The sequence below is a fragment of a genome, unplaced genomic scaffold (assembly GCF_019419815.1).
Source record: "Pyrus x bretschneideri cultivar Hongxiangsu unplaced genomic scaffold, Pyrus_bretschneideri_v1 Contig16, whole genome shotgun sequence".
NCBI lineage: Eukaryota > Viridiplantae > Streptophyta > Magnoliopsida > Rosales > Rosaceae > Pyrus > Pyrus x bretschneideri.
In genome coordinates this window covers 4,647,216-4,666,506 of record NW_025999457.1, presented here as the reverse complement: position 1 = coordinate 4,666,506, position 19,291 = coordinate 4,647,216, and the positions used below count along the sequence as shown (strand labels likewise).

The following is a 19,291-nucleotide window of genomic DNA, read 5'->3' as shown; positions in this document are numbered from 1 at the left end:
AAATTAACAAAAAAAGCTAAAAAGAAAAAAAATTGAAAATGGGGGGACCGATATGATGCTAACTGCAGAACATGAAGATAATAGTTTGATATTATGGTAAAGGACAAAAAGAAAAATTTAACAAAAAAACATAAAATTGATTAAATTGATGGTTTAGGCGTAAGGAGATGCAGCTTGAGCCTCAGCCAAGCGAGTTTAGGTGCTAGCCCCAGCCCATACGCATGCCTTCGAAAAGGCCCAAGGTGTAGCAGAAGCTATGAAAGCCCATGAGGTTTAGGGTTTAGGTGTGTGTGAATAGTAATGGGTCGTAAAATAACACCATGAGTTCGACTCGTTCAGCACCAGACACACTCAAATGTTTAGTATACCAGGATTGATAGCGGCTTACAAATACCCCACTCCCAACGACAATGCTTTGTCCGGCCAACCATGGTTGACCCTTGAGATTAAAATTAAACCTTACCCTCTATTGATAATGGCCCATAAATCCCTACCCCCAAAACCAATACTTCGTGCGGACAACAATGGTCGACCCATAGGATTAAAACTAAACCCACCCCTATAAATGCCTTACCCCGGCACTAATGGTTTGTACATGCAACAATGGTTGACCTGTGAAATTAAAACACACAAAGTACATGTGAGATTTTTCATGGTTGACCCGTGAAATTAAAACAAACAAAGTATGTGTGAGAGTTTTCATATGAAAAATAGTTTATCACATAATATTAAAGTCACTCGCCAGTAATCTTATGCATTCCACAATCAACACAATTGAAGCGTCATGCAAACTGAGGCACACACAAAATGATGTACGTGTCATTAGGACGTCACATGTCTCTGATGAGCCAATCAAGCTTCATCAATCTGTAGATACGTAACTCTAGTCATAATAAGGATCGTTGCACAGGTTTCGAGAATTCACTTGTGCAAAAGGACCAAAATGGCCCTATGACCAAGCAAGGGTCAAACGTAGGATTCACGTCCAATGGGTATCAAATTTGAGTCGCACACAGCAACTATGAACACTATGATGATTTTAGGAACTTTGATGTAAAAAAAGGTCAACCCTTGGTCAAAGCAGCTCCATCTAAGGTCAGAACCCTAGATTCTCCAAGACAAAAGATCTGAATCTTTGACTTTCTTTCCACAAGTACCTATGAGCCACACAACACTCCAACTACAACCTATAACAAAATAAAAACAATCCAAATGTCAGATATCCGCCATTTACAAAATCGAGTGGCGCCCCAATTTGGTTCTATGATCAAACGACCAAATATCGACAAACGGACCTTGGATATAGGCTTAGGGTATCGAGAACGTCTCGCTGTCCAAAACCAAATCACCTGAGTGATCCACGTGCCGCTACACTCCGTGGTCTTATGAATGGAAAACTCAAGGGGAAGAATTTTTGTACCTGATGCGACGGCTAGAAGTGGCCGAATAATAGTCAAAACCTTCGAAAAAGTAGTGATTCCCAAAACTTTCGAGGCTTTTCGAGTCGTGGTCGAAGATCCAATGACAGTGATGCTAGTCAGGTTTTACTCACGAGGATATGGGCTACAAAACCCAGATGGTGTGCCATTGAGAAGGTTGGTTAAAATGACCATCTCAAAACCTAGGGTTTATAGTGATGAGCTTCGTGGGCTCAATTTGAAAAACACAATGGCTGTAAGGCCGAACCGAGACCACCAAAAAATTAAGTTCGTCGAGGGCTTTCCATGGAACACGATCGTCCAAATTTGTGGTCAGATGAGAGAGATACGACCAGATCAATATCCAAGTCACAAACTTTATCGGCTAAAATGGGTTTGGGCTTTCTATTTTCGAAAAGTATGAGCTTTTTTTTTTTTTTTTTGGTTTCCTTCTATTTAGAATTTGGAAGATTACCGAAATGCTCTCAAAATTCAATTGTTATCTTCATCCTAACTTGTAATGGGGTGCCCATTTGCGCCTAAGCATTTGTGAGATAGAGCTCTATCTAACTATTCTAAAACCACGTCCAAACACCAAAGTGTAGTTTAAAATGACGAGAAGCACCATGCATATCATTTTATCTCAAAATTAGGTAAATATAAAATGTAATAAATTTAAATACACCTCAAATTTTAAAATACAGTAAATAAATAGTAATTCTTAGGACGGGATATCACAATTTGAGTATGTAAAGTGGGTACATTAAGATAATTTTTTTTTTTAACAAACGATATTAAAAAGTATATCTAACGTGTTTTTATCAACTTGAGCAGTTTTCAGTACATAAGGTGTATTTAACAAAATGTGGAATAATAATGAGGTGACAAAGTTGACAAAACCTCAAGGACCAATTATGATAAGCAAGTCTTTTCAAATATTCTTTTTTCTCCTTTTGCACAGTCCTAGTTGTTTAGAGTAATTATCCTTTAATTTATTCAATTCAAAGTAAAAAAAGTTAAGGATAGTCCTATTCATACACATTTTTTTTACTTGAACAACAAATGATATTATCTACACTGAAAAGGTAGGGAGTAGGCTTAACCTCGCAATGGACTAGCAATAATGTGGTTTAAAATCACATCCATTTTTAATTGGAGCTTTGATGAAAAGGGTTTGAGCTAAGTTTATTTTAACCAAAAACCATCCTATAACTTTATTTAATGAAAATGACTTTATTTAACTACCAATGCTTGGTGGTTCAACTAGTAAAGAGCTTGTTCCCTTTAAGCAAGGTCTCGAGTTCGAGCCTTGTGAATTGAGAAGCCAGTATTGGGAGAGCTTGCCCCTCGAATGGGGTCCGACCCGGCTCAAGGGATACCCTGGATCCATCCAAAAAAAATGTAACAACCTATCCCGATTAATATTACAGATTTAGGAACGGAAAGGTATTTTGGTAATTTCATTGGGATTAGGCTAGATATTTTGAATATGTTGCTTTTGGTCTTAAATGGTGAGCCATGTGGGGCCCACCCTTTGGTTTTTGTCCCCCGGCCCAAGCAATTCATCCTCTCTCTTCCCTCCTCCCCGTTACAACTCTCGGACCATTCTCTCTCATTCTCTCACCTCTCACCTCTCTCATCTTCCCACTCTCGTTTTCGTCTCTCCCTCTCTAGAAGCCAGAGCTAGCAAACACTAGCACCACCTTCGCCGAAGTAGTGAGCACCACCACTACCAACATTTGCTAGCCACAAGCACTACCATAACCTCATCTCCCTCACTGTACCTTTTCCGACTAGGTAAGGCTTGAAAAACCATTGACCCTTCTTCCTTTTCAATGTCCTGGTAGGTTTTAAAGACTATAGGTTGGCTTTGTGGACTTTTGTGACAAAAAACACTTCGGATAAGCTTTTCCCAAATTCAGCGAGAACCCGTGGGTTTCATACCGTTTTCCGGCCAACTACGGCCACCTCTCGACCTCTCATTGGTACGAATCTCTTCCTTGTTCCTTGGACTTCATATTGGTATATTGCATGATAGGTTTTAAGTAGGTTTTGGGGTTGAATGGAGCTGTAAAGGCTCCGGCTTTCTTCTTCCTCGAAACGGCCAACCCGACCTGGAAATTGGTCGAACCCGATCCGAAAACACTAGACTAGCCTAACTCTTTGGGCCATGGAACCCAGCCCATTTGGCAAGCCCACCTAATAACCCTAAAAACCAGATCCATCAGCCTAAACCCGAAACCCTTTGGCCCAGTAATCAACTCATCCCAGACCTTGGCCAGTGCGTAGCCCTGCACGTGGGCATCTATCTTGGCCGGCATGTGGAGCACACACGCCTCCACCAGAGGTACTGACGGAGGCACCAGCGACTTTTTCGGCCAACTTTCCAGTGACCCAAATTGGTACGTGCGGCGGAGCACGGTCGTATGGGCTGCCGCCAACAAGTGCGGCAGTGCGTGGGGGTACCCGATGTTCCCCTTTAGGTTTTTCGACGTCCTGAATCTGTTTCCGACATCCGTTTTCCTAAATTCAATTGTTTTAGTACAGTGTTATTAATTGGTACCTTTATGTGCTTAGGTGCATTTGTTGTGGCGTTTCAGTCTTCTTTTGTTTGCACGGCTTTTGACAGCAAAGTATCTATGAGTGGACCCCTTCCAAAATGCATGTTTTACTATTAGAAATGCATACATGAAAAGCATGATTTTGGAAATATAGGGAAATGTGATGAAGAGAAGGAAACAGAATGAAATTAACAAGGTAATGGATGCTACTGCCTTTTGGTGGAATAAAGGTGAGGGCCTTGAACAAGTTTTTGTGCAGGACTTCAAGCTTCGTTTTACTTGTTATGAGGCTCCTTCCCCCAGAAGTTGGCCTTGGTTTCGAAGATGATTAGGCCGTGCATTTCTGATGACCAAAAAAACAGTCTAATCTCTATCCCCTCAGAGGCAAAAATTTGGGGAGATGTTAATAATATTGGAGCGTTGAAAGTTCCAGGTCCATATGGTGTTCATGCTAGCTTTTATCAAAACTGTTGGGAGATGGTGTGAACAACAATTTGTAATATGGTGAAGGATTTCTTTACTAATAATTCTAGCCTCAGACTCATTAATCACACTAACATTGCCTAAATTCCTAAAGTTGATAATCCTTAGACAGTGAGTAACTATAGACATATTAGTCTTTGCAATGTGAGCTACAAAATTATTATGAAAATCAATATTACAAGGCTAAAGCCACTTCTTAATGCTTGCATTTCGCCTAATCAAGGTGCCTTTGTGCCGTGTAGATCAATCCAAGATAATATCTTAATTGTTTATGAATTATTTTCAGGAAAAAAAGGAAGAACAGGAGTTATGGTGCTGAAGCGACACCTAGAGAAAGCTTACGATCTTCTGAATTGGGATTATATAAGGTGTGTTCTAAAAAAATTTGGTTTTAGCGTTAGGTGGATTAACTTTGACACGCCCCAACCCAGATATCCAAATAACACCTGGATGGCACATGCTGGCCGACACTCAAGAGTGACAAAAGCCATAAATATATGAACAAGCAAGAATATAAAAGAACCTAGAATCCAAAAGTCATATAACGAACAACGATGATACAAAGTATACATACACTAAGAGACAATAATAATATTCTGAATTGAACCTGAGTGCAACAGAACGTCCAACGGTCACAAATCCAAAATAAAAGAAGCACAAATATGTCCAAAACATACACCTAAACATAAGTACTAGTGAAAGATAGGACATTAAGTTACAATTATCATAAAGAAAAGCCATACGCAAGTAGAAGAACGCTAGATCACTGGTAGGGAAATGCCTCGATGCTCGGGTTGTATTCCTCGTCACTATGTCCAAAGCGGGTGCAAAAACAAAAGATAAGTGCACCATAATTTATATTAATACTAAATAATAAGAAAACCATTCTTTTTCTGAACATACTAACCCCTTGTTTTGAAAACGTATATACTACATATAGGTTTTGCTAAAACTCTAGCATGCCCTGAAAACATTCGTAGGTAATAAAATTGTATCCAAAAATGGTATTAGAAATGCTTGAAGGCAAAACTCAAATAATTTCATAACTCAAATCAATGGTATACTCAACTAGGGGTATCATAGTTGCCCGAAGGCATAACTTGTCCATCACCCGAAGGTGAAGTTGTACGACTCTGGGTTATGCTAGAGAAGAAATATATATCATAACAAATCTCCGGAGCTCAAAGGCTCAAAGCATCAATTCATAAACCATGATAATTCATATTCGTAAATCCACGGAATTTCATACGTATCAATCCAATAATTCAAAACCTTTAGTAGAATGTAATTTCGATAAATCATAAATATTTCGTAAAAGCAATTTAGATAAAATCATAAATTCTCGGTAAACCAAAAATATGGAAATTTGTAAACATACTACAAACATGCTCAGTTCATGAAATATGATATGCATGCAATCCTAAGATTTATAAAACATGTAATTTGAGAAGGGGTCCACTCATAAATATTCCGCTCCTGGGGAGTTGGTCAAATTAGGAAGGACTGAATCACTTCCAACAGATGCACCTAAACACAAATAGAGACTATTTAATAAAACGCTACTAAAATGATAGAATTTAGGAAAACGGATAGTGGATTTGGATTTAGCATGTCGAAAAACTTAGAAAGGGACCTCGGGTTTCCCTACGCACCGCCACGCGCGCCGCCGTGGTCGCCGTCATGGACGACGGCGAAGGCGTGTATGCTCCACGCGCCAGCCATGGAAACTGGGTTTCAGACTCTGATCAGATCTGGGCTTGGGTTGCTGGGTTGGGCCAAGTTATGGAGTTAGGCTTAGGTTAGGGTTAGTGGATTGGGCCTGGTTTAATGGGTTGGATTTTAGGTCGTGGATTTGGGCAGGATATCATATTGGATTTGGGCTTGGTTTTAGGTTACAGGTCGAGTCAACGCGATTGGGCTCGCGGGTTACCGAACCCAACGAAAGAGAAAATTAGAACTCTGGGGATTTTGGCCAGGAAACTTCCCCGGCTCCGATTTGGGGTCAAATCTCAACTATTTCCCACGTTCTACATACCAAAATGAAGATAAACAAGTGTAGATTAGAATTATACCTTTCTCCGAGTCAACCATGGCTGGAATTGGCTGAAATTTGGCTTGCAAGTTGTCGAGTTTTCACCGGAAAACTGGGGAGAGGAAGAACATGCATGGACAAGGTTAAAACCTTTGATTTTCAACTCAAAAATCACCCAAACAACCTAAACACATCGAACTCACCTCGATTTCATCGAATTCCAAGTTGAGTCGCCAGAGAACATGGTTTTTCCACCGTGCATGCATGGTTGACAGGGAAGCAAGGGATGAAATTGAAGTGATGATCTACGGTAAAGTTGGCCTTTTGAGGCTCGATTGCCAGAGATCAGATTGAGAGAAGAGAGGGAGTGCTGAGAGAGATGTCGAGCTAGGGGGAGAAGAGGAAGAGAGTGTTCTAGAGTGAGAGATTTGTCATAGGTGGGGGAAGAAAACTATGGACCGGGTTACAAACCCAACACAGGGGTGGGTCCCACATGCCAACTCATGAAAGTTAACGAAAAAAATCAACCGTTCCGTCATTAGGGGTATTTTCGTAAATTTACATGTAAGTTTTAAAATGGGTTGTTACAAACCACATTTCAATATTTTCTACACTTTCTACACTTTCTACATTTGAATATTTTGTACACTTTGAGAGAAAAAAATGACTTCGTGGAAGCTCAGTGAAGATGTTACGTTGTGTGAATGTTGGGTTCGCACTACTCATGACCCGATTACGGGTAATGAGATGGATAAGCGAGAAATGTGGAGTAAAATTACGAAATCGTTCAACGATGTACATGGAAAAGATGCCAGATCTAGTCAAGGTCTTCAAGGTCGTTGGAAAAAACTCAACGCATCCTTTACTTGTTGGAAAAACGCCCTCTCTCATACTTCTGGTAATTTGCGTAGTGGGACAAGTTTAGCGGATGAGGTAACAATATTTTTATTTATTTATATGCATTCCACCCACATCAATATTTTAATTTATTTAATTTCTTATGTAATTTTTATGTAATATGCATTCCAAATACTTATGTAATTTTTATGTAATTTTTATATAATTTTTATGCATTCCACAATTCTTATTTAATTTCTTATGTAATTTTTATGTAATATGCATTCCAAATACTTATGTAATTTTTATGTAATTTTTATATAATTTTTATGCATTCCACAATTCTTATTTAATTTCTTATGTAATTTTTATGTAATTTTTATATAATTTTTATGCATTCCACAATTCTTATTTAATTTCTTATGTAATTTTTATGTAATATGCATTCCAAATACTTATGTAATTTTTATATAATTTTTATGCATTCCACAATTCTTATGTAATTTTTATGTAATTTTTATAGACACTACAAGCACAAGCATTCTACAATGCAAAGAACCATAACAAATCATTCAACAAATGGGAATGTTGGCAAATTGTCAAAGATTGCCCTAGATACAAAATTGTGGCAACCGGTCCAGAAGTTGTCATGCACGGTATGGGTCTACACAGTTCGCCAGAAGCAGACACAGCCGAACAAGAAGCCAACACATTTGAAGACACGGAAGGGATGCCTGAACAAGTGCCAGAGACCCAACCGACTCGTCAGTCCCTCAGGCCTCAAGGTAAAAAGGCATCAAAGAAAAAAGGTAGTTCTTCCAAAAATGACTACACTAAATATATGGAGGAACTTACTCGTCAAGGTGAAATGAACATGGCATGGGAAAAGGCTAGAGATGAGGAAAAAGCTGCTGCTGTGGCAGCAATTATTGCAGCTACTGAGGCTCGTGATGCGGCGTCTGAGAGACAAAGAGAAATAGTTAATCGAGAGAACGAGATGATTAGAGAAGCACTTCATCGAGAGAATGAGATGCTTAGAGAAGAAAGGATGGCTCAAACAGATCGTGACACTATGAACAAGTCTCTAGTAGGACTGTCTCCGAATTCAAAATATTTTTGGACATCAGAAAAAAGAGATGTCGTGCGAAGGAGGCGTGCAAGAGATGCCGAAACAAGTCAAGGGGGTTCCAGCTACAGAAATCCTAGCAACCAAGATCCTAGCACCACATATCCTAACTCCACAGACTTTATTTAATTTCTTATGTAATTTCTTATTTATTTTTAGAACTTTATTTAATTTCTTATGTAATTTCTTATTTATTTTTAGAACTTTTTTTAATTTCTTATGTAATTTCTTATTTATTTTTAGAACTTTATTTAATTTCTTATGTAATTTCTTATTTACTTTTAGAACTTTATTTAATTTCTTATGTAATTTCTTATTTACTTTTAGAACTTTATTTAATTTAAAATTAAAATTACATAACCTCACCATTTAAACTTAAAAAAAAAACCATTTAAACTTAAAACACCAAATAAAATTACATAAAACACCATTTAAACTTAAAACACCATTTAAACTTAAAAAAAAAAAAGCAAACACACTAAATAAGATTACTTAAAAAACAATACACTTTATTCTTCAACCACAAGCCTTATTTTAATTATCTTCGCCTTCGTGCAAGCTCCACTGATGCTCAATCAAGTCATTCTGGCGGGCTATGTGCCAGTATGGCTCTTGCAATGAAGTGTATCGTTGAACGATCAATTCATTGTAACGTCCATCCCGTTCCAACGGCTCGTGTTGCACGGGATCTTCGGTCCGGTCATGAGCATAGTAGATTTGTGTTCTTGAGTTGTTCATCGGATCCGGCTCGTATTCATCGACGACATCATAATCATACTCGTCTTCAACAATCATGTTGTGGAGAATAATACACGTCATCATGATGGATCGAAGAGCCTCGACATCAAACATTCTAGCTGCACCCCTGACAATGGCCCAACGAGCTTGCAGGATACCAAAACAACGCTCGACATCCTTCCTACACCCTTCTTGACACTTTGCGAAGTGTTTCTCTTTTTCACTCTGCGGGTGTGGCACTGTTTTGACAAATGTTGACCACCTTGGGTAAATACCATCTGCAAGGTAGTATGGTCCCTCGTATTTAGTACCATTAACCCAATATGTGCATCTCGGCCCACGCCCTTGTAGCAGTTCGTCAAACACTGGAGATCGGGCAAGGAAATTTAGGTCATTCTGAGCTCCTGGAACACCAAAAAAAGCATGCCAAATCCATGTATCAAAAGAAGCCACCGCTTCCAGAATGATGCTTTTGGCTCCTTTTCTGTCGCCATAAGCTCATTGCCACGCACTTGGACAGTTTTTCCATGTCCAGTGCATGCAGTCGATGCTTCCAATCATGCCAGGGAAGCCTCGCATCTCAGCCTTCCTAAGAAGCCTTCGCATGTCCCTTGGCGTGGGTTGCCGAAGGTACTCATTGGTGTAGAGGGCTTCAATTGCAGAGCAAAACCGCATCAGGGACTCCAGAACTGTTGTTTTTCCCATCCTTGCGATCTCATCCACTTGATCTGCAGATGCTCCATATGCAAGCATTCGCAAGGCAGCCGTAATTTTTTGCTCAGGAAGAAGACCTAGAACATGAAAAGCATCATCTTTTTGCACAAAATATGGATCATGGTTGCAAACATCACTCATGATTTTAGCGAACAAACTTCGTTGCATTCTAAAACGACGTCTAAAAACATGATCAGGGTAAACGCTGTTGGGAATAAAATAATCTTCCAAGAGATCTTTACCTCGTCTTTCCCTTCTTCTATCGATGTTTGCCGCACGTCCAGGTTTGGCTATCTGACCCATAGCTTGCATGATACGACGGGAATGTGAGGCCCTCCGCCTTCTATGGTGATCATCATCATCCTCCTCCATTGCGAAGGCCTCATCTCCACCTCCACCTTGGTCAAGATTGACCAATTCTTCCTGTTGTGCCAACAACCTTTTCTGCTGCTCTTGCAACTGTTTATACGCTCTCCTTGAAGAAGACATTGTAAGAACTCAAGATTTGAAAATGATAAAGAAGAATTCTGAGCTAAAAAAAAGGATTGAGTTTAGTGTGAGGATGGATGTAGGGATGTAGGGTTTATATGGACAAAAAAAAAGAAGATGAGGTTCAGGACAATGCCACGTGGCACTACGTGATTGGTTGAAAATCTTAGCGGAAATCTATTCAAAAAATAGTACGTTCGGATAATGACACGTGGCGTGACGAGATTGGTTAAAAATCTTATCGAAATCTTGCCTAAATTATTGTAAACAGGAAGTGACACGTGGGTTGTCGGGATTGGTTGAAAATCTTAGCGGAAATCTATTCAAAAAATAGTACGTTCGGATAATGACACGTGGCGTGACGAGATTGGTTAAAAATCCTATCCGAAATTAAAACTATTTTTTTTTATTATTTTATAAAAAAATTATTTAATATTTTAAATGGACTGGGTGCCAGCGCATTTTGTAGGGGTGGAGATCGTTTGTGCCAGCGCATTTTTAGACTAGGTGCCAGCACATTTTTTTTTGGGGTGGAGATGCTTTGGCCTATTACTGTTCATTGAGTCTGTTACTGTTCAATTAAGTGGATAAATGGGCTGGGTGCTGGCGCAAAGTGGATAGGGGTGGAGTTGCTCTTATGCAGAAATCATGGAGTATAAGATGCTACTGGGGAAAAAGAAGCCACTTGTTAAAGTAATTCACGTTACCTCCTGAGGCTAGTGTTGTGTAGGAGAAAGACAGTTCATCGTAACAAACAGAGCCACATCCAGGACACATCTACGACTAGGAAAATGTGTGGATAGGGCAGTTGGCAACTTCATTATTTGAATTGAATTAAACAAATATTACAAATGAAAAAGTCATGGCCACCGTGTATAACGTATGTATCCGTATTTCGTGCCGACGAAAAGTCTCTAGATGTGAAAAATCTCTGACACGGGTTGGGGGTACAAGCTTGTCTGACGAAAAGAAAAAGTAGAAGAGAGGGGAGGACACCTGTGAACTCTCTCTGTATGAAGCAAACTTGGCACTCTTTGTAGGCCGCCCTATCTAATCTGATATCCCTAAAAATCCCTAGCTTGCTCTACCGTAGGCCGCCCTTCTCCCTTCGTTCTCCTGGATCAGTAGCAGTCCGTGATGGATGCCACAAACAACTCGAGCAGCCCAAAGAAAACAGCGAGGAAGAAGAAGAAGCGAGGTGGGAGCGGGAGCAAGAAGAAGATGACCGCCGAGCAGACTTTAGCTTTCAAGTCTGTGAGTGAATGGGTTTTCTTGGAACAGCACCAAGCTTCTTCCGCTGCAGCGTCGGATGATTTTGGGGTTTCGTTGGTGCAAAGGAGCACTCCAAACAAGCTACTCTTTGAATTGCATTCCCATTCAAATTGCAGTGATGGGTTTCTTTCGCCTTATAAGCTGGTCGAGAGGGCTCACGAAAATGGGGTGAGTTAAATTCTGAACGAAAATCTTTCGTTTCGTGGGTGTCGGTTCTTGAACTTGTTATAGTTTGCTTATTTTCTATCATGTAATTTCTTTGTCAATCTCTTTAGATTACATGTTAACTTCTTTAACCGCTTGTGGGTGTCGAATTCAATCTTCTCACACATTCTGGCTTTCTAGTAGTAGGAGTAGGAGACATACCCTGTATTGGTTAAAATGCAGCATCTTTAACCTGTTTAGGGTCTTTTTTTCTGGCCTGAAATATTAGCAGATTAAGCATACTCGCTGTAATGAAGGATGGGACTTGGGTTCAACCTCATGCGGGCGAAGGATGTTAGTTACAATGAAGACTTAATTGGCTTTCAATAGACTCGGGGACTATGAAGGCATCACAAAAAATTAACCTTCTATTTGCTGTATGCATAGGGTAGGGGAGAACAATTTTTTTTCACCTTAATTGTAGAAAGAAGAGGGTTTATTTGGACCTTAAAAGGCTGCGAACACAGGAAAGGCAATGAGCTCCGCAGTAGTTAATCTAATTAGGCTGCGAACACAGGAAAGGCAATGAGCTCCGCAGTAGTTAATCTAATTACTTTTGTATCAGGTTGAGGCAGCCATTACTATTTCCCAGTTTGTGGGGGAGTGTTGGCTATAGCTCTTTACAGCCCATTCTAGTCTCTGTTATTGTCTTGCTCAATTCTTGTTAAGTTTTTCTCCAATAGCTGTTGAATTTGTGTTGTACTATATTTTCCGAAAGCTGGGGAATGTTGATATCCATGCTCTAGTTTGAGAAGTGTAGTTGATGGAGACGATGAACAGCTTTATGTTTAGGGATGACTTAGCAAATTTAGTGTGCTGGTTTGGGCTAGCTAAAGTAGTGATTCGGTTGAAAGGGTTGAGGTTTATGTATGATTTTTAAGGGTTATTTATACGTATTCCATTCAATTTTATGTATGGAGGTTATTTAAGGCTATGTCATAATCGAATCTGTTGATGCACAAAATCGGGTTGACTTTGGAACAACATAAAGTGTCACAAAGTGACCTTCGAAGATAGTAGATTGAGAGATAAGGGGAAGAGAAATAGACACAAGGTATATGTGGTTCACCCTAAGTTGGGCTACATCCACGAGGGTAGAGGAGTTCTCTTTAACAATGTAGTCTTTACATAATACAAGGGATTGCACATAATTGTCGTTAGCAAGATCTAAGTTGGGCTACAGCCTGTTGCTGTCCCCTGTCGATGTGAGACTCTAGATACTTTATACTGGTGTTGACACATGGCGCATGGTGATTGGTCTCCTAGTTGGAGAGAAACTCATGTGCTTTGGCAAGTGTGCCTCACCATGAACTCTTCAGCAAGTCTCCAAAGGTATATAGTTGCCCGTGCTTGGTAGTTTCGGGCTTGGTGAAATATGGTACAAACAGAATCCATGACTCTTCCAACAATTTCTTGATTTTCTACTCAACATCTTTTCTCATGGGTGTAACTGATGTCGGAAAAGACCCAAAATATCGTATGTATTGACATTAGAAGTTCTTTGGCCAGTTAACTAAGGTTCCTACATTTTAAATACATGAATACATGCTGAGATGTAGTGATCTTTAATTAATATATGTGCTCATAACAGGTGAAAGTTCTTGCTCTGACAGATCATGACACAATGTCTGGCATCCCCGAGGCCCTAGAAGCAGCTCGGAGACATCGCATTAAGATAATTCCAGGTGTTGAAATAAGTACAAAATTCTACCCAAGGTAACTTTGGAAGAAGTATGCCTTCTGGATGCTTTTAAATAAGTACAACATTGGGCTGTTGTAAACTGCATTTATTACATAAGAAACTAGAAAGGATATACTTAAACAAATTTTGAACTTTGCTCCTGCATCATTCACCCTTGGTTGCAGAAAACTTGACCTTGAGTTTGTCATGTTGAGGTAGTAAGATCTTAAGCTGGTACCAAGTTCCCATCCTTGCCAAAACCGTAGGATCTTCCACCTTGTAAGAACATAGTGGAGGGACTTACTATCTAATACCAAAATTGACATACGAGAATGGGAAAGTCCAAGCCTAGTGAAAAGAAATTTTGGTTTTGGTTATTTGTTTGTTTGGTAAATCTTCTGCATTCGGTCGTGGTTTGCTGAACACATGGACTATTACGGTTTTGTGAAAAACTAAAAAGTTGGTCGTTACACTATTTGAGAATTCATAGCATTTTTGGCACTAAAATATCATGAAGTTATTATAAGAAATGATACAAGTTGTCTTAAGATTTTTGGTGGGAGGGGATGAGTGATGAATGTTTTGGGTTTATGGGTAGATTGCCATTTCAAATTCTTCTTTCCTGATATTTTTCCTTTCTTAAACCAACTACGTTGCTTATTGTCATTTTACTCAAGGGTAATTTGGAAGTTTATTATTCATTAAAAAGGTTATAGTTGAAACTTGAGTTCAAATCGAGGCACCCTTAAACTAAATGAGAAATAAGGTTATTTTAGCAATGGAAAGGAAATATCCCATATCGGTAGTTCTTGAACACCTCCGATGATGTTTCGCAATGGTTTCAGAGGAGAGTCTGCACCAGAGGAGCCAGTTCACATCCTTGCATACTACAGCAGCTGTGGACCAACAAGTTTCGAAGATCTGGAAAAGTTCTTGTCAAATATAAGGGATGGTCGTTATCTTCGTGCAAAAAATATGGTCTTGAAATTGAACAAGCTCAAGTTCCCTCTTAAATGGGAGCATGTCGCAAAGATTGCAGGCAAGGGAGTTGCTCCTGGGAGAGTGCATGTGGCCCGTGCGATGGTTGAAGCCGGCTATGTGGAAAATTTGAAACAAGCTTTTGCCCGCTATCTTTACGATGGTGGACCAGCATACTCTACGTAATATTTTGAGCTTACTGTTTTCAGATTACTATTGATTCGTATATATGACTAAGAAACAATTATAAAGAAATATTTTATTTGTATGAGTTCAGGGGAAGCGAACCTCTGGCAGAAGAAGCAATAAAACTGATATGTGACACGGGAGGTGTGGCTGTGCTAGCTCATCCTTGGTCATTGAAAAATCCAGTTGCCATCGTCAAAAGTTTGAAAGAAGCTGGTCTTCATGGGATCGAAGTTTACAGAAGTGATGGAAAACTAGCTGGTATGCTATACGAGATGCAACTATTTGTTCCTTTCTGTATAATGTGTGTTTTACACGGTCGATGCAGAAATTTTACTTGTACATTGTCATCTTTAGAAAGAGAATGGATATCAATGTTTTTTCTTCAAATAGATTTACACGTTATGCATCTCTTTCTAAGAATATAAAACGACTGAGGGCTTGGCCTTCAACTTTGGGTAAATTCATGCTAAGTGTTACAGGTCATATTCCTGGTAGAAAAGGAAAGCGTCTTATTAAGATGGTCGAAAAGTTGTATGTTTTACTATAAGGAGGAGCAAGCTGGAATTGCTCCCAACTCACCCATGCTATACGTTGGAGTCATAGGATCTAAGTGTCAGTTTACTGTTTGTCGTCTAACAAGCGTGTAGGTCAAATGCAATTCAGTGACTCTCTACTGCACAATTATTTCAGTAAGACACAATGTTTTTCATCATGATAATGCAATATACTCGGTGAGCTTCTGGTTGGAGCTGTGTCCAACCGGCATGAATAGATCTGTAGATCACGTGCCTGTTGGGTTATGCCTTTAAATGTCTTAACTTCTTGTGGCATAAACGTGGAATCCTGGTTTTCATTTGGTAGATGTTGTCCTTGGAAACAATGGAAGTTTTTTCTTATGTTCTTAGTTCTGTACTCATCTCTGTCCGCTGGTGTTGTCAACAGTGTACAGTGATCTTGCTGATACTTATGATCTGCTGAAGCTTGGAGGGTCAGATTACCATGGGAGAGGTGGGCATCGCGAGTCCGAGCTGGGTAGTGTGAATCTTCCAGTATTGGTTTTGCGTGACTTTCTTAAAGTAGCTCGACCAATTTGGTGCTGTTCCATTCGGCGCATTTTAGAAAATTATGCCGAGGAGCCTTCGGATTTGAATCTAGCAAGGGTTACGAGGTTTGAGAAAGGAGGTTCCCACTTAAGCTGCGGCAAGGACCTGATTGATCGTTGCTTCAATTTGTGGTTGACAAGTGATGAGAGGCAGAATGCAGTTTTTGAGGCCATTAGATTGAAGCTTTCCCATGTTTCAATTAATAAGGGAGGTATCCAGGTTCTTATAGAGAGTACATAAAATCCTCATGGATTGATATGTTTTCAGGTACCAATGAGGTGATATGTAATTTATTGTTCCAACTCTTTTAGTTTTTGCCTTATTTTTTCGGGAACTTTTGCCTTCACTGTCACACTATCAAGTGAGTGGAAGAGATGAATTTTGTTCAATTTTTCTCAACATGTAAAACTGGATTTTTTTTTTTTATAGAAATATCTATTCAAGTTTTCGTCAAAAGGCAAAAATATGACTTTTGGACATCTCTTTTCTTTAAATCCACACTTGTTTATTTTTGGGTAGCGTAATTCACGCACTCATTTTTACATCTTACGCATCTCTTTCAATTTTCGACTGTCATATCGAATGAATTGAAGAAAATCAATAACAAAAATTAAAAGGGGCGCATAGAGATTAAAAAATGAACACTAAGGAAAATAGTTTCAAAATTTTGAATTTTAACCACAAGTTATTCAATAATTTTATTTAATGATAAGGACAAAAGAAGGAAAGAAAAAAACCTAGCCAAAAGTGCGTGCAAGGTGCACACCAACCCTCACTCAGTTTTAAAAATAGTACTCGTATTTAGTTTCAGAAATAATTAGTTTAAGAAATAATGTAGTACCAGTGTTTGGTTTCAGAAATATTTAATTTTAGAAATAGTGTTCAGTTTTAAAAAATATTGATAGTACTAGTGTTAAGTTTACAAAATAATAATAGTACCTGTGTTCAATTCTCAGAAGTAGTTAGTCTTTAGTTTAAGAAATAGAGTAGTACCCGTGTTCATTTTTAGAAATAGTAATTTAAGAACTAATTAGTTTTGTATTTTTTTTTCTTTTTTTTTTTTGCCTTTTGTTTTCAGAGATGAAAAATCATATGAAGCAAGTCATATTGTACAACAAAACTTTTAGGGTAAATTATACAAAACTACCTCAATTATGGGTCGAATCACAATCTCATACCTTATGTTATAAAAATTACAATGTCATACCTCATCTTACGATTTTGTTGCAATGTCAAACCCTCCGTTAGTTTTTCTTTTAATTTTTCTATTAAATGCTGATGTGGCTTGAAGCAGAGCCCGTTCCCTAACCCAATTGGATTAAAAACTAATTAAATATTCAAAAATTAAAAATAAAACCATTTAAGTTTTTGATAAAAAAATTTGGGGCCCACCACTTAAAAACCCATCACACCCATCTGCCCCACCCATCTCCCCTAATCTTCCTTCACCACCCTCTCTCTCTCTCTCTCTCTTTTTCTCGCAAAATGATAGAACAAGAAGCCTAACCCATCATCGTGGATATTTCTCATCCTACCACCATTTCTTCCTCATCCCCCCTCTCTCTAAAATCCACCTCTGCAACCTACAATCTGCCATGTCTTCCCGAAACCCTACTCCTCCATTGACGACAACCACTGTGATCGCCTCCCCGACTCCTTCCTCCTCCTCATCTTCAACAAGATCGGTGACATCAAGGCTTTTTCCGTTAAGGCCTCATTTGTAGATGACCCAGATTCCTTTGCCGCCGACAGCAACAACCTCGACCAAACTGGCATCACCCACCACTCGTCGACCCAAGTCTTGAAGAAGTTCAACGAGATTCGATTCTTTCGGATTGAGCTTCCTAACGGCAAGCTAGGCATCAATGACGAAATTCTGCTAAGGTGGAGGGTCGACGGATAGGGGGTGTTGTACATGAACATGGACTAGCTCGGGGAGCTGTGGGTGAAGCCATTGTTAGCCTTCTTGGCATTGAATAGGATGATTGGCGGGTGAGGGTGGCGATGGGGAAAAGGGTGATTGGTGAGTGGGGCGACGGTGGGGAAGTGGGTTCTGGTTTTGGTGGTTAAGGAAGGTTGGGGGAGACGGGTGGGGAAGAAGTGTGAGGGTGACGTGTTTGTAGGGGCTAGTTCCCACATTTATTTATAAAAATATTTAAATTATTTTATATTTAATTTAAATTATTTAATTATTTTTTAATCCAGTTGAGCTAGATAGTGGGCCCCTCCTCAAGCCACGTCAACATTTAATAAAGAAATTAACAGAAAAATTGACGGATGTATGACATTAAAACAAATTTGTAAGATGAGGTATGACATTGTAATTTTCAAAACATGAGGTATGAGATTGTAGTTCGACTCATAGTTGAGGTAGTTTTGTGTAATTTACCCAAACTTTTAACTAAATCAAAATGTCAAAAAAATTGGTAAAGAAGCCTAGGTCTTGATCATCCATCATAGTTTTTGGAGTCGATTACTTAGTCAATGACGAAGCTTGAGGCTTTTGAAACTCGTGAAAACTTCTTGTGTTGTGTGTCGAGGAAAGCCACAAACTTTTATTTTTTTATTATATTAAACTTTTGTCAAATTTTTTTTTTGCTAGAAAAAGAAGTTCATTAAGAGAAGAACCTCTATTACAACCTGCTCCAGAAGCATCAAACAATAGAGTATTCAAAACTTCGATCGGAATACAAGCATCCCAAATATGAAGATTAACAGACTTGATATCAATAAAACTAAAGCATCAACCACAAATTTGGTTTCCTTAAAGATATTACACCACCTAACTTCCTGAAGAGCGATGGCACACCACTTGACATCCTCAAGGATGGATCTCAAGTTCCAAGGCATCTCGCACTTCCCTTGAACAACATCAATGATCAGCGTTGAGTCATCCTCACTGATAATATGGGAGAAATTCTTCCCCTTTGTCCATCAGATGGCTTCTCAGAGTGCTAAAGCCTCAGCCACATTAATGGTATTATGGCCTAAGTTTAAAGCTCCAGCAATTAGAGGGTTCCCTATCATAGTCCTAACCACAAAACCTCCAGCTACAACTAAGTTAACGACCGACCCATCAAAAGTGATTTTAACAAAGAGAGGAGACGGCTTACGCCACTTATAATGTCACTTCAACTCATGGTTCCTACTCGAACATTGCATCTGACATTTCCTTAAAGAACTTATTCTCAACCAACATTGCCCTAATGTAAGTTAGATTACATATAGGATTCTCGCTTCTGAAAATTATACCATTTCTGTCATTCCAGATTTGCCAGGAGATCATTACAGCTTTACCAAAAGTATTTAGCTCCTTCCCATCCTTATGAGGGAGGGTATTCAACCAGTCCACCATATTGTTGCTAGCTGGAGCATATCTTAGTAAATCCACATTAGCCAAGTTCCATACTTGCTTAGCAAAATTGCACTGTAGAAAGATATACTCTTGATCATTTCTGTTATTTTT

General features: G+C 39.1%; 1 protein-coding gene across 1 annotated transcript; it reads left to right on the top strand.

The window, feature by feature from the left end:
* Nucleotides 1–11,272: 11,272 nt before the first annotated feature.
* LOC103930297 (5'-3' exoribonuclease) lies at nucleotides 11,273–16,214 on the top strand. Its single transcript, XM_009339618.3, has 5 exons — nucleotides 11,273–11,838; nucleotides 13,466–13,590; nucleotides 14,401–14,715; nucleotides 14,811–14,980; nucleotides 15,665–16,214. The coding sequence occupies exons 1-5, from the start codon at nucleotides 11,536–11,538 to the stop codon at nucleotides 16,063–16,065; spliced, it is 1,314 nt and encodes a 437-aa protein (XP_009337893.2). The 5' UTR covers nucleotides 11,273–11,535; the 3' UTR covers nucleotides 16,066–16,214.
* The last annotated feature ends 3,077 nt before the right edge of the window (nucleotides 16,215–19,291 follow it).